The 15,223-nt window shown below is 43.6% G+C and overlaps 2 protein-coding genes across 7 annotated transcripts in view; both read right to left on the reverse strand.

Moving 5' to 3' along the window:
• Nucleotides 1-4,785: 4,785 nt before the first annotated feature.
• Nucleotides 4,786-13,623, reverse strand: LOC120797227 (serine/threonine-protein kinase ppk16-like). Of its 2 annotated transcripts, XM_040140688.1 has the most exons (11): nt 13,512-13,623; nt 12,728-12,908; nt 12,145-12,339; nt 10,830-11,014; nt 10,623-10,735; nt 10,375-10,514; nt 9,792-9,880; nt 7,431-9,626; nt 6,235-6,328; nt 5,995-6,148; nt 4,786-5,256 (listed from the first exon to the last, which is right to left on the reverse strand). In XM_040140688.1, exons 2-11 carry the CDS (start codon nt 12,893-12,895, stop codon nt 5,117-5,119), a joined length of 3,474 nt encoding a protein of 1,157 aa, XP_039996622.1. In that variant the 5' UTR covers nt 12,896-12,908; nt 13,512-13,623; the 3' UTR covers nt 4,786-5,116. The 2 variants fall into 2 exon arrangements, 1 of the variants encoding a protein (XP_039996622.1); XR_005708471.1 differs by lacking the exon at nt 4,786-5,256 and having other exon boundaries at nt 6,047-6,148; nt 9,320-9,626.
• Nucleotides 13,624-14,937: 1,314 nt separating this feature from the next.
• The window catches only part of txk (TXK tyrosine kinase), a 64,786-nt gene continuing 64,500 nt past the window's right edge, over nt 14,938-15,223 (reverse strand). For all 5 annotated transcript variants that reach the window (XM_040140784.1, XM_040140783.1, XM_040140786.1 and 2 more), the window contains one exon: nt 14,938-15,188. In XM_040140784.1, the coding sequence (XP_039996718.1) occupies nt 15,117-15,188 (72 nt within the window). In that variant the 3' untranslated portion in view covers nt 14,938-15,116. The remainder of the gene's footprint in view (nt 15,189-15,223) is intronic.

The following is a 15,223-nucleotide window of genomic DNA, read 5'->3' on the forward strand; positions in this document are numbered from 1 at the left end:
GGAGGAGGTGGGTGGCTAATCTTAATTTCCCTTTAACCTGTTATAATCGACTCACATTCCATCCCTGATCGGAATCTGCAAAGTAACTAGAAACTAAAGCCGTCAAATCAACAGTGGCGTAAAATGTGGAGTATGTCCTCCCGAATAAAAATATGAAGGAACAACAACATGGAAAATAAGGATAGTAATTGAGCGACTTCCCACCTCTGCTCCTGTAGAAAGCTGAAGTCCAGACGGGGTCCTAGACAAACTAAACCGCAGCGTGGCGATGATTTCTCTTTGCATCACACTCTACGAACGTGGTGTGTTTTGAGACCAATCAAACGAAGCTTAGTGGTTTGATGCTTCACTAATCTCTGCTGGCATAAAGTTACACAAGCTGCTGCTCTGGAGGTTTGGCAAGACGGAGACAAGGGTTAGAAAAAAAAAAAAAAAAAAAACAGCAGGGAAACTCCAGGTCTCCCCCCATAACAACCGATGTCAAGGCGAGAAGAAGCCTTGAAGGCACAAAGCCCAGCGCGACATCGGCCAGACGACTGACCCTGGATCGTTCAGTGAAGGCGGCCTGCCCCATCGCAGTGGATGAGTCGCCGCGATCGAGACCCCAACATCAGGAGACGGCGCTTCATGATTTGAGAATAGTTTCATGATGATACGATACGACAGGAAAACACACTGAGAGACCGGAAGTTAGACCGTGCGTAAGCAGGGTGTGGGTTATGCGCTGTGCCCTCCAGCGCCACCAAATCGCTAGAAAATTAAGCAACAGCTGTTCGGATAATCAAGGTCTAACCTTTTTCCCAAATGTGCAGGTTCAGTGCTTTTCTTTATTGTTTATTATACTACACTGAACATCTTGGGGTTTTGGACCGTTGGTTGGCCAAGACGAGACATTTAAAGTCTTCGCCTTGGGCTTCGGGGGAACCTGTGAAAGGTTTTTTTTTTTTTTAAATCTACTTACGGACATCTTATCATCAAAACAACTCAACGATAATTAAAAACAATCGGCCCCATGTAACCAAACGACTCCATCTTTAGCCGTCCCTGGTCAACCCCTTTGTCGGCAAGCTGCTCACGGTGACGCCAAAAAAAAAAAAAATGTATCTCATGATAAAAAGAAAGATGGATGTAAGTAAAACTGATTTCATGGATCGGAGGTTTGTGTCTTTTTGTGGAAGCTGAAAAGACGTCTAGACGGTTTATACTTATGGGAAAGGACTCGAGTTTAAACCAAACTCCGTTTAGAATAATTAATTTGAAAGAAGAGACGAATGATGAATAAAAAATAGAAAAACACCGACAAAAGGAGAAAAATCATTTGCGGCAACAGAAAACGGTAAAGGTGTGAACACAGTGTGAAGCAGGGCGTCATTGAGGCGTTTGACGTTGCTCTGTAAACCTTCACTGGAGAATAACTTTTTAAAAAACCGAGGATTAACCGGGTTTTACTCTGTTGCAACTCAGAACCACAAACCCTGCCGGATCTGCTCTGACAAAACCTTACAGTCTAGACATTATCCATCTTTTCCCTTTGTTTCTCCTCCCTCGTCTTCAGTCCTTCCCTCCCTTATTTTTGTTTTGTTAAATGCTGCACCACCTTCCTCATCTCATGCCATCTTCAGTCAGTCTGCAGCCCGCCCCCCTTCCGGCACCTCTATAATCTGTCTCATCCTTCTCCTTTCACTCCGTGTCCTCGCCTCAGTCTTCTCCAATTCTTCTTCATTTGCTGTCCCCACCTAAAGTCATGTCCTGCCGGTTGACAGCTGTGTCCATCCCTCTCCTGCTCTTCCTCCTCAGAGTTCAGAACTTCGAATCGACTCACGGTGAGTACAAATACGCTCGTTTTAATTTGGGGAAACTTTGACCGACCAACGACCCCTTTTTAATTTGTAGTACAAAATATACAGGTGGCATAATTGGACGTCTGTGATTGTTTTGGAACAAAGCTTTTGTCTTCATGGCAGCGTTGCAGCAGACAAAAGACAGACACACCTTAGACCTGTCGTCATAAAAAATGCAACACAGACCGACCGATCAGGTAGCCGCACAGGCGCCTTGATGCACACAGACATGCACAAAAGACTGAGGTACCTGTTGACCTCGGTCCAGGTAAGCGAGAGGTTCACTGTCAAACAGTGTAAAAAGCAACTGTGGTCTTTAAGCTAATGAATCCATCAACATCCTGTTTAATTATCAATAAATATATTAACTGTGTTTCTTACTCACTTACTGCTTAGTCTGCAAAATGTGAAAAGTGACAGGAATCCAGTTCCTCGCATTTGAGGATTTGTACTAAGGATTTTGATCAAACATTTTCTCTGGATGGACCAACTGACTAGTTCTCAGGACATCATGCTAAGGGTGGACCCTTCCAAGAGAGACTCAAAAATTGAAAACTTTACACTTTGAAACTGCTCAGATTGTTTCAATCAACCAACTGTTTGGGACTTAAAGATGTAAAATTATCCTCCAAAAAAATTCATAAACAGCAAAGATTAGAGAAAAACGCCTACAAATGTCTCCAGCAGAACTGTGTTTTTTCTTCTCCCCTCTCCCCATTTTTCACCTCATGACAACTCAGATTCCTCAGATTTATCTGGTGACCCTTTGGAGGGGCCCAGACCCTAGGCTGGGAACACTAAACGAACTAAAAAACGAATTAATTTCTGATGTTAACCTGCGACTGCTGATCCACAGCGATGTTGCCAGTGGTTGATGTTAATTCTCGAGAGCAGAAAATGGATTCACAGACCTCCGATTTCCCTCCAACAGCTCGGTCCCTGTCCACCATGCTGGATTTTGAGTTTCCGGAGGTTGATGGCTCTGCTGTGGACAACGTCTGCAAGATTTTCTTTGATCAGACACCGAGCCCTCCGCCTACTCCCAACACCCCCACCCCCACCGCCACCACCACCCCACCACCACCACCACACCCGGACCCATCACCAGGAAGGTATCTGCACGTTAGAGTAATCGTTGGTTTTGTTGGTCAGCAAGAAATTCCACCACGATGGCTCAGCTGTAGCCTCAACGTGTCCCCAGTCTATTGCTATAGATGACCCTCCACCTGTAACTACTGTAGTATTAGTATGCAATTTTTGTTTTTTCTGGGGTGACACACTTGTAACATGCACTTTTTGTCACACGTGACGAATTCTCATGCTGGTAAATTTGAAATTGATTAATTAAACTGATGAAATGTAATAATCACTACGTGAGGACATGGTTCTCAAAGGTGCTTTTTTGGTGAGGTAACTGAAACTTTCTTGAAATTCAGGATAAAATGTTTTCTTAAGCTGTTAGATTGACACAAACAAGTACAGAATACACACTCAAATGCCACTTTATTAGGTACACCTGTAAAATCTGACGCAATCCAGCAGCTCAGCTATAAATTCTGCTTTTATAAAGATTGTTCAGCTTCGATTGACACTGTGGTTTGCAGTGGAGTTGAACTTGACTGCATTAGGTGTGTTTGTGGAGGTGTTTCTAATGTTTTTTGTTTTTTTTCTAAATGGGGTGGGAAAAAGGGCGACCAGAATATTAGAAACCCTTCTGAGTATAACTCTAGTCTAGTACGACACCACCACTAACGATGACCTATCAAATAAACGTGTTGAATTAACACTGCTTGAAAAGTTTTGAGAAAAACTGGCCACATAAGCTCTGTGATGGTAGAACATGTGGGGAGCTGTCGTAGCGCTCTGCACTAGATTGTATAGGTGTGCCTAATAAAGTGGGCACTGAATATGTATTATGCGTAATATTTCCTTAAGTAACTTAAACGTGCATCAACTTTAGTCCCTTTCAAATCTAACTTCAAAACACTCCCTCCTCTGTCTTTGATGCACCTTTACTTACTTTACTAAATTTGGAAAATCTAATCTCTACATTGTGACTTTATTTTTTATCCCTTAATTTTTGTCTGTCTGATTTATTTTACTTTCCTCTTCATTGTGTGTCAAATGTCGTCGTACTGGATTTCTATGCCTTGCGGTATTTTCTTTCTAATGTGTAATTTTAATTTTAATTTGAAAAGCCAGCCGTCCAGTCGCCACCAAGGAAACCGGCAACCAAAGACGCTGGACCACCGATTAGGCCACAGCCAGCTCCGGCAGGACCGGTCGCTAACGGCCACTTCGACCCTGCAGCCAGCCTCCTCTACTACCTTCTGACCAACAGCAGGGGACACGCAGCTGGTTCTCTCCCAGGGTTCAACAGTTTTATGTCTCAGCCAATAGGAGGGCTGCCTCGCGGCGGTTACGGTGCGACGTCAGATAGCGACGAACTGGCAGCAGCGCTGAAGAAGAGAACAGGCAGGAACAGGTGGAACGTAGGTTCGTTTTCCTCGGAGGACTCCAGTGACGAGTCTTAAAATGACATTTTGATGCACAGATTTTCCTCTTGGCATTTTTAAGCAAAAAAACAGAGATCGACGGAAAAGGTTCTGAAGTTCTGTGAACTAAATTTGGCAGCCGGTACCGTAGTTCCGCCTGACAGACCGACTGTTGTCCCTACCTGCATCACTGTTGTAATATCAGTCAGTATCCTGTATGTTGTAGAAATGAATTATTGTGCACTAAACTACTAAAGGAAACTTTAAATGTATGTTAGTTTAGAGACGTTTGCTTATCTATGATCATAGAACAGAACCAACATCAACAATCTCCTTTTTAAAAAGCTTCTTTATTCTCTAATGTCCATGTGCTGTTTGTTTAACAATGATTTAAAAAGTATTTACAGAATGACCTGTTTTTTTTTTTTTTTTTAAAAAGGCCTGACATAATAAAACAAACCAACGAACTTTTAAATTAACTGGCATTATTGAAATTTTCAGACATTATTTATCTCTTGTTTGACTAAAGATGCTCAAAAGTAACAATTTTATTCTTCGTATCATCAAGTTTCACATTTGACACCAATAACCAGGTGTAAATAAAACAACTGGTTCTTTATATCTGAACAATGTGGCCACCGCCAACGCTAAATGACTGAACGGCAGAAGGGAGAATGCAACGCGTCTTTTGGATTTAGCCAAAGTCAGCAGGTTTACGGCGATGAGTAAGAAATGAAGAAATCTGCGTCTAGAAAGTCAGCAAAGAACAAAACCGGCGTGTTAGGATGCGTGTCTCGGTGTGTGTGTGTGGTGTCTGTCCATACTGTCGCGTCCGTGCTGCTGCGGCTCTGATGGAGAAACGGAGGGAACTGGCTGCTTGTCTTTCCTCTGATCCTTGGCGACGCCTTTGCTGTGCTTGCCTGGGAAAACATTGGCGGAATCATCACTGTGTTTGGTATTTGAACGGTCAGGTCAACGGATAAACAATGACTACCCAGAAACAGTTCATGCCGTTTAGACATTGACCATGGAAGAACAGCTAAAACACCCACAGTCATGGTTCATAATATACAGACAGTGAGATAAACTAGGGGCCTTTCATTGTGAGGACACTGCAGAGTGGTGACATTTTTAAAAACAGAGGTTTTCTGGAGTGAGAGGACATGTTTTTCCTGTTGGTCAAGTCTGGTTCCTGATATCTCAAATGCCACCAAATGAATTTCTAGAAAAATGTGAGAAAATTATGCTTGTCGTTGCCACGGAGCCACAAGAGTCCTGAATTCTTTGGGCTTTTTTTTTATGATATATTAATTAGTGACAGGTTTATGTGCATGTAGCGTGAGTAGGACGAGACAGGAGAACGTACCTGTTCCATCAGGCGCGTGACACGGACGACTGAAACGCTTTCTGTGTCGACACGCTGTCAACACCTTTAAAATCTTACCAAAAAAACCAGGACTAGGGCATTTCGTGACTGACTCTTGTTATATTTAAACCCTAGTTAGCCTAAAGAGGATGCTATTGTTATAAATCAGAATGAAGACGTTGCCCCCTGATTGGGCCAGGTGCAGCCTGCCTCACATAGTTGTTCTTTCCTTACTAAAATGTTGGTACTACAGTCAGGCACACGTGTGCGTGTTTGTGGTTTTTGTGCGTACCATCTCTTCCTCTGAGCTCTGCTAGCACCGAGCCTCTTAGATCAGGGAAATGGATGTCAGACTTCTTTTTGGCCACTGCAACGCCACCGCTGTTACCACAGTTACGGCGATCAGATAGGAAGGAGCGCTCGCAGATCAGACTCTTATCCGACACCTGAAAGGAGAGTGCGATGATGTGGTAACACTACATTTTCTATTACGATTCAGCTGTAAACAAGAAAAACACAGGTATACTGTTACCTGGGCTGGTACTGATGCTGTAATGTGGCTCGACAGAGACTGTTGGGCCAGTCGACTATAAACGCCACCGCGATGCCTTGGCTTGTCTATGCACCTGTAATACACACACGGTGTGTTTTGACACACATTAGTTGATTAGCAAGGATGAAACAAGCTTCACGGTACACTGTGCTGAAGACTTGCAATTATGGGTCTAAAACTAAGCCAGAACCCAAGGGAACCTGACAGGTGCAACAACTTTGCGCAGAGGTCAGGAATATTTTTGCGTGAGCACTGGTTTGGACCTAAAATACAGAAACTGTGTATGTTAAAATTTTTATGGACACTTACAATACCCACAGTTTAGGGCTTACACTAGCCAGCGCTAGCTAACTGTTTTGGCTGGCTTTAAGATGGTTAACCATGGGAAATAAATAGAAATACGTGGAAAATATGTAAAGGAGAATTTTTAACAGTTGCCAGTTTGCCAAGTTGTGGAGTTTCTGCTCCTGATTCCAGACCTCTGAATCAACGCCCACATCTCAGATTTGTTTAGTGATTCAAACTGGTCTGGTGTTGTGCCCCCTTGACGTATGTTTTCCCAGACTGGAGAAACATTAGTGCAGTCTGAGAGGAACTGAGAACGGGGACGTGACGAAAACAGAAAAAATGACCACAAAATGGTGGCAAATATGGTGTGTTTGACACAGCTACACATTCTTTCAGAAATAACTCTAAATTGGCATATTTCCTTGAATGCATGGAAAATGTTAACTGCTCCTTTACTACAGCCTCTGAGTTGCCTGAAAATGACAGACAATTTGTCACTCGCTACTGATTGATTATGATTGGTTGCTTGCTACAGACTGATTAGGATCAAACGAGACAAAATCAGATATCATGAACACAATGTCAGACTGAATGAATAAAGAGAAACGAAAAGGCAACTCAGTCTGATTATCAGGCTCAAGGATTTAACCATTTCACAAAGATTTCGGGAATAGTTTTTCACTTGGCTTCTTGTCATGCTCTTCTTACATCAAGGCAAAGGGCTGAATCAGCATTGATTTATCGATCAGATGCTAGCTAGCTAGTGTAGTTGTACTAGCAAGCTAAATTTGGTAGTTTTTTGGCTCAGGTGGTGCTTAAGCCAAAATGAATTTTAGGCAGGTTGAAACTTCATGCTCCGGTGTTCAGAATTGTGAGAACTTTAGTACCTAAGGCTGTGGTTCCCAGGGTGGAAACCTGCCCCCAGGGTAAGGTGATCGCTGACGGCTGGGCTGTTGGTTTTGACATCAGAGAAGGAGGGGATAAGGGTTGTGGAGGAAGGAGGGAGGAGGAGAGGAGTGGAGGAGGGAGGAGGAGGTGGAGGAGGCGGAGAGTGATGGGGTACAGTGAAATCAAACTCATTTAAGTCTGAGGTGTCCATGTTGTGTAAAATGAAGCTTCGTTTTGAAGCTCTATGGTCTGGAGTAGCCATAGACGGGATTAAAGTTGAATTTGGGATCGAGGATATATTTGTTGTGTCATTCCTTTCTGAGTTGTCACTTTTCTTCCTTGCCTCTGTTGGAAATGTAGTTTTCTGAGCGTTTAGGGTCATTGTTGTGGCGGATGTGCTTTGGTTACTAAAAGACCCAAGCTCTGCTTGAGGTTGTCCAATCAAAGATTTGGAGTGAGGGGGTTTCAAGGATTTTACATCAGATTCAACTTCACTGCTGTCGTTCTTTTGCTTGTTACTTGAGCTTAAATAAACATTTGAGGTTTGATTTACTGAAGACTTGGTTGTTGCACCGATGGACACAGAAAGCGCTAAATTCTCTCTGTTCTCTTTATCTAAGACTTTCAGGGTTTTAGGAAAAGTGGTCCCTACTAATGTATTGGTTTTAGGAATTTCACTCAGTATGGAGGCTGAGGTTGATCTGGATTCTGGGATGATCTTGGATTTGAAAGTGCTCTGCTGATGGACGCTGGAGGACTCAGAAGATAGAGGATCCTCCAGCTGATCTTTTCCAAGAGCGTGGAATATTTGTTTGCGGCTTCCCTCTGTTTTGGTCGCTGGGCTCCGCTTCAAGTATCCATGATCCTTGATAGCCTTGTATGAAGTGTTAAAACTATCGTGCTGTTTTTTGGTTTCGATTGATACTTCTGTTAGTTCACTGTCTTTTGCAAGGCCCTTTGAAGGTTTGTTGGGTGCACATGTGGTGTCATTTGTGGGTTTAGCAATTGAAGTCGAGCCAGTTTTGGATAATTTAGGATTTGAAATTCCTTTGGGTAGTGTCATAGTGCTGTGTTTAGGACTGGCCTCTGCAAAAACTGTGAAGGACTGTGCTGAAAGATCAGAGGTAAGAGTCTTTGACTGGTTGATTAACAAAGAGATGTTGGTTTTAGTCATTTCTGGGCCAAAGTTTGAGGTAGTTTTAGGCAGCTTGGCATTTGAGGCTAAGACTTTTGGACATTCAGATGTCCTTCTTTGCTCTGGGTCCACAGTCAACTGATCGGTCTGATGCTCTGAAATAGTAGTTGCCTTGCATGGCTTGGTGACAGAAGGGATAGTTGGGGTAGAGACCTCAATGTGGTCATTGTTTGATGGTTGACACGCTTCACATGCCAAGCTAGTGTCTATTCGATTGACAGTTGATATCAAAGAAACTTTAGAAGATAAACTCCCATTCGGATGGTCAGGGGTTGAGCTTTTAGACAATTTTGGCACTTTCGTGTTTGCATTGCTCCATTTCTTCCCATACTTTTGAATGGCCGTTGATTCAGAAGATTTACAGATGTCCATTACATTTTTCTCAGTCTCACTTGCAACAGCTGTGTCTGAGCAACTACAATGCAAGCCACTGGAATCTATATCTTTTGTCTTCTTTGTACTTTTTAAATGGTCATCCCTTGTCTCTGGAGAAGCAACATTCTTATGTTTAGGTTTAGCTGCAACTCTGTTATTGTCCTTCAGACCTGTTACGGTCTTGGTACCTTCTGATGAATCCGAAGTAAGGGTTTTAGCTGATTTAGAAATCTCATGTTCCCTCTTTAACTGAGCACCAGTGGCTTTTCCTGGTCTACTTTTCATGGCCACTGAAGCTCTTGCTGTATTGTTGATTACCTTAGCGCCCAATGCCTTGGACTTTTTGGTGGACAACAAAGGTTCTGAGGTGTTCCGAATAGTTTTAGAAAGCTTCGAAGGCTGTTTTCCTTTTGTTTTCTCCATCTTCTCTTCTTCCTTCTTGTCTTTCTTCTCTTTTTCCTTGTTAACTTTCTCATCCACATCTTCCATTTGTTTCCTGTCTTTGCTTCTCTGGTTTTTCTCATTCCCTTGATCCTTTTCTCGTCTTGGGGTTTTGGTTGTTTTGGGAAGGGCAGAGTTTTCTCTGTGGTCCCTTTGGATCTTAGCAGTCAGCTCATTCAAAAACCTGTATAGACACACAGATACAGCAGATTCAGTTATGAGACTGCGTAATGTAGCTAAATACTGTGTTAAAACTTAACAGGCTATTTGATGAGGTTGGTTGCTCTGTAAAAATAACTCACATGACAATGGTAATTCTGTCTGTTAAACTACATATACAAAAAGATACCTGATGTGGAAAGAGTCCTTTGTGAACAGAGGATGTTCAAGTAGTTCTAAACACTGAGCGCGTCTTTCTGGGTCCATCTGGAGACAGCTCTGAAAGGGAGCACAGATGGTTATTACTGATTCTGATATGTCTCACTTCAGATCTGAAAATGACAAAAATAAAAGAACTAATTCATTGCTGGCACTACAAGGTCACCTGTTAGCTTGTCAATATGTCTCCTAGCTCATAATCAACAGAGCTAAGTTCAAGACTATCAGCTTTCAGACTGTACTCCTAACAGAGCTAGGCTACATACGAGAAGCAGCTAGATGTTATTTTCAGAAGACCGTATATTGATAGGGATCGTAACGTTAGTGGAACCTATTCACATGTGAGTCACATGTCAGTTAACTCACTCACTAAGTGAGTTAACCGACATGTGAATGGGTTAGGCTTCTTCTTCTCAGACTCTGAGCCTAACAGAATTTAATGCCCAACCATCCTGTAATCACAAGATCTGGCTGCACAGGCTGCTGTTGCCACTGCTCAACAAAAGTGACACTGTCTCGCTTTGAGTCCATAAACGAACTAAACTGAATTGTACCTGTGCCAGGTCTAGGGCAGTGGATGTGACTGTAGGGAAGCGCTGCTGCAGTGGGACTTGACCATAACATTCTGGCAATCTGACTCCAGTAAAGACGGGATTCCTGTGGAACAACTCCTGGTGAGGAGCAGTCAGGTTACCTGTAATAGAGAAAAGGAGAACATAATAGAGTAAAATTGTGTTGGGTGAGTTAAAAGAGGAGCTTCAGCATATTTTTATCCAACACATTTTTTAGTGTGTGTGCTTACCAAGGCACCTGACGATGTGGTAAATTTGGTCGAGGTCCGAGTCTCCGGGAAACAGAGGCTGACCTGTTAACATCTCTAATAACAGACAACCCACGGCCCACACATCTACTGGTCTACACAAACACACACACACACACACACCTTTGAACATTTTTATCAACAGAGAACCTAGAGCTAGCATCCACGGGTCCACGTGTAAACGCTTACTTTCCGTATTTAATGTCTCCCACCAGCAGTTCAGGGGCTCTGTACCAGCGAGTGGCTACATAGTCGGTGTAGACGCCACCCTCAGCAGGCGACGCCACGGTGCGGGCAAAGCCGAAATCGCACAGCTTGACCACGCCCCCCTGAGAGATGAGGATATTCTCTGGTTTAATGTCACGGTGGATGATCTGTGAGGGAAAGAGACAGAGAAAGTACTGAAGTCCGTAACCCTTTATCTGCCAGCCATATTGGAAGCTCTTTGAACTGTGTCAACAGAATGGAGAAGACATTGCTGAAGTCTTTGTTTCTGAATGGTTACTGATCATTTTATTGCGGATCTATCTGAATGATTTTGTGGTTAGATGACATTAGCTTGCTTGCATAGTATCTGCTCAGCTAATGATGACTGTCTTACTGTTACTGTAGCACATCTGGTTGATTCAGTAGCTAATGCAGGTGGTAGAAACTATTCCTCTGTAGAATGCAAAAGTGAAGCCGAATGGTTTTGTTCCTGCCGTCACATTATCGGAAATTTTGGCATCAGTTGCATGTAAATATCCTCTTAATCCACAATTACCCAACGTGCAGCAGATTCAGAGATAATTTGGATGCGCAAATTTTCTAGTGGGTTACATCAAGGTCTAAAGGGGTGCTCAGACAAATTCAAAGCATTTTATGGACATGGCATGATTGCATACAAAGTCGATGGAAAGCCTCAAGTGGGCATGAATACGTGCCCAGGGTGTCGTGAACTGAGGCAAAGTTGAGTTAAAAACACTTAAACGTGAGGAAAAAAAAACTTGCGCCCATCCCGCGGCTTTAATGAAACTACTTTATAAAAGGGTACACAGACTGAAGACAAAAGGAGAAAGACTGTAGAAAAATGACGCCAAGACATTGAGTTTCAGGTGAGATCTGAGATCAGTCAGAGGTTGCGCTTACAGCTGACATCTGCACAGGTGGTACAAACCACGGACAAATTCCCGTCAGTAACTCGCTCCATGTTCTGTCTGAACACACCTGTACGATGGAAATTCATGAAAAATTACCCATGCTGATGCCCATTGAACTCTGAAACAGTTAGTCTGCGTTCTAACATTAAAACCCAACCAGAAAAGGACCTATGGACACCTTCTTCACACCTGTTTCAAGAAGCTGCTCAACTCATCTCTTTTTATCAAAGAGTCTTTAGGACCTAATGGGTTGAATCATCTTGTACAGGTGCTTACACACACCTGAAACCAGCAATAAAGCCAGTCTGACTTGACGTATACTTAGAAAGACCCGTTTGGGGTGATGCTTCACTGTGTAGCCTCACACTTTTCTGGTGGCAGAAGGCTGCAGCCCTCAGTATCTGGTAGAGGTATTGCCGGCTGGTGTTCAGGTCGAGTCCGCCTGGGTTTTGCTCCAAATCATGCAGGAGTGTCCGCTCCACAAACTCGAACACCAGATACCAGCGGCGGCGACGCTTCCACACTTCCAGGAGGTTCACCAGGTTGCCGTGACGCAGTTGCTTTATGGTTAGAAAGATGAGAGCGAAGAAATGAGCATTTGTGAATTTAAAACTGGACGTGGTTCTTCTAGCTGTTGGCGAAAGCGGTAAAAACGCTCTGCATGTCTAACGTTCTACCAAAGCATTTTTTGGCCTACATGTTGAGTGAACAGCGAAGCTAGTACTCGGTAGTGTTTTGCTCACAGCCGCTGGTTTCTCTTCCTGTCATTTTTTCTCTCATCGCCGGCTTTGAACTAAATGTAAGACTAGGACCCCCTTCTTTCGGGTTGTGTGTTCCTGTGATCGACAGGCCGCTTTTGTGTTTTGCTTCACTCGGGTTTCAGGCTCATACGAAGCACTCAGTGACTCAGTGACTGACTGGTTGGGTGATGGACTGAATGACAGGTACCCGGAGCAGCCTGATCTCCCTCAGGGCGATCTTCTTCACCGCCTTGTCATCGTCGGAGTCCACGAACTTCTTGATGGCAACGAGGCGGCCGGAGTCTCGATGACGGCACTTCAGCACGGTGCCGTAACTGCCCTCCCCGACCGGACCCAGAGACTCGTACCGCTCCATTACACCGTGTACACTGGGGGGGGGGGCGAGAGAAAGAGGTCAGATCTCCTTGGAACGATTCAGACAAACAGATGTATTTGCTTTTTTTAAACATTAACATCGATAACAACACGTCGCTAATATTCAAAATACATTTTACAAATATATTATTGCTGCTATATTGAAGCATCTAATTTTAATAGCTTTAGTCTGACATCACCCAAAGGCTTTAGAAAATAACCTGAAATAAGAAAATGACGTGTCATATTTGACAGAGAAAGGAAAAGGAGAGGCGAAAGGTAGAAGAAAAGGTTAATACAAGTCATGTAAAACAGACGGAAACAAAAGAATCCAAAAAGAGTACTGTGAAAAACAAAAACAAAGGCCAGAGCTCTATCTATAGTACAAAAATGTGTATTAATATTCCAACAAAATGTCCTGAAAGTATAAATGATATACTCCACATTAAATCATATTAAATCATAGCTACATTCATGTGTAACCGCTGCTGAAGCCGGCGAGGCTGAGAAATTCGTCCAGTTCCGGTCCGAGATCACCGTAAACTCACGGGGACAGAAGACCCGGACCGGTAAAAAGCCCGTGCTGGTCCGGATTATCACGGAAAACCCACACTGACCTTTACAGGGGGGGTTTCCTTCTACTCCGCGGTCCGATACCAACGTAAACACCGGAGTAACGTCTTGTGTGCGTGTGTGTTCGCAGACAGCGGAGAAGACAGCTAGCCTCTGTGTCTCGGTGTGTGTGTGTGTGTGTGCGTGTCCCAGCGGTCACCTGCTGCCGCCCTGCACGTTGCCGCGGCAACGCCCCCCGCCACGCTGCACGCGCGGAGGCAGGACCACCCGCGGACAGAACGTGACGTCAGCGGCCCGGCCTCTTTCGTCTCGCGCTCCTTCTCCGCCCGTTGCGGGCCCAGTGCGGGACGGTCCTCGACTCTGGCTCCGGGGACCGGAGCCCAGCTCTCTCTGATCCCATTGACTCTGGAAACATCACTCGCGAAAGCAAATGGTCAAACTACTCAAGTCAAAGTTCCTTTTTCATTTCGTAAATGAATTTAAATATTACAGCATTACCTCGTGTGTGTGTGTGTGTGTGTGTGTGTGTGTGTATAAAAAAAAACACCCATTTATAAGATTTTAGTTGACTGAAAGTTTGTATTATTTCATACATGTTTCATCAGATTTAGTTCATTTGTGGCTGTGGTGGAAAAGGTTAAACAATCAAAGGTTAACTGAAAAGAGTTAAACGACAAAACCCACTGTTCTTGGACTAACTGACTAACTGAGACCAGCTGTTCTGATGGAGCAGTTTTATTCTTCTAACAAAACTTATAGGAAGAAAAGCCACCCGGTGGTTGACGGCAGCAGCTTTCTAGCCGACGGGTCTAACTTTTCCATTCCCTGGCACCTTGTCGTTTTTAGTGCTCTGCACAACTTCTTCCATTTCTGCTCCCTTCTGTTATTCTGTAATTTACACGTCGGGCATGTGTAATCCAAGCTGCCATGTCTGCTACTTGCTATCAATGGAGGCTAAATGCAAAAACAGAACAGAAAACCCCCCCAGTTTTCACCGGAGAGAAAGGACAGCGTTAGTTGTCTCAGCAAATCCACCCAACACGTGATCTTAGCCACTGTTTTATTACAGGTGAAGCACCTCAGGACACTTGTGTATCTGACTCCCAGCAACAAACATACCTGCATTTTTTTTGCTGTTGGTTCCTGGCAATGTCCTCGCCAGTTGTGCAGCCCGCATAACGTTGAGTGAGTGAAGGGTAAAAAAAACAACAAAAAAAAAACCTTCATAATTATAAGACACTAAGACAAAATGGTGAGAAGCTGACAGAGTGTCCCTTGTCCCAGCTGTGCAATAGTGATTTGAAACGCAAAGCGAAGAGGCAAAGCTGCAGGTGAATATTGTTTGAAAAGTGAGATTTCACATCTTCACAAAGGAGTAAAGACGAGCAAATGTCCATAAAGCACTTGAGCTTTTTACATGAAATTGTTTGATCACGTGAGCTTGTATAAGGGTGAAAGAAAAACAAAAAAAACCAAGACAGATAAACATTCAAACTTCAAGGAGGAAAAAAGTGTCGCAGAAGAAATTTTCTGAAAATGTTTTAATGAAAAAATAGTTATTTACGATAACAAAATACAGTCTGTGTACATTCGCGATAACAGCGAAGAATAGTTTGAAACTCAACATTTCGTGTTTGTGTATGCGAGTGTTAATCTGGATTTTCTGCCAGTTTCCTGATCTCCTCCAGCAGCTCAGAGAAAGGCGGCCGACCCTGAGGCTTCTACGCCGCCGCCGCCGAAGAAGAAGTAGGGGAAG

This window comes from Xiphias gladius, chromosome 12 (assembly GCF_016859285.1).
Source record: "Xiphias gladius isolate SHS-SW01 ecotype Sanya breed wild chromosome 12, ASM1685928v1, whole genome shotgun sequence".
In the NCBI taxonomy this organism is placed as follows: domain Eukaryota; kingdom Metazoa; phylum Chordata; class Actinopteri; order Istiophoriformes; family Xiphiidae; genus Xiphias; species Xiphias gladius.

What these genes read in the sequence shown, in the direction of transcription:
- LOC120797227 (XM_040140688.1), bottom strand. Translation starts at nt 12,895, where the DNA reads ATGGAGCGGTACGAGTCTCTGGGTCCGGTCGGGGAGGGCAGTTACGGC. An exon ending in AAGGACTCTTTCCACATCAG is followed by an intron (nt 9,627 to 9,791) that starts GTATCTTTTTGT and finishes GTGTCTATACAG; the next exon opens with GTTTTTGAATGAGCTGACTG. An exon ending in CAGCATCAGTACCAGCCCAG is followed by an intron (nt 6,149 to 6,234) that starts GTAACAGTATAC and finishes CTCTCCTTTCAG; the next exon opens with GTGTCGGATAAGAGTCTGAT.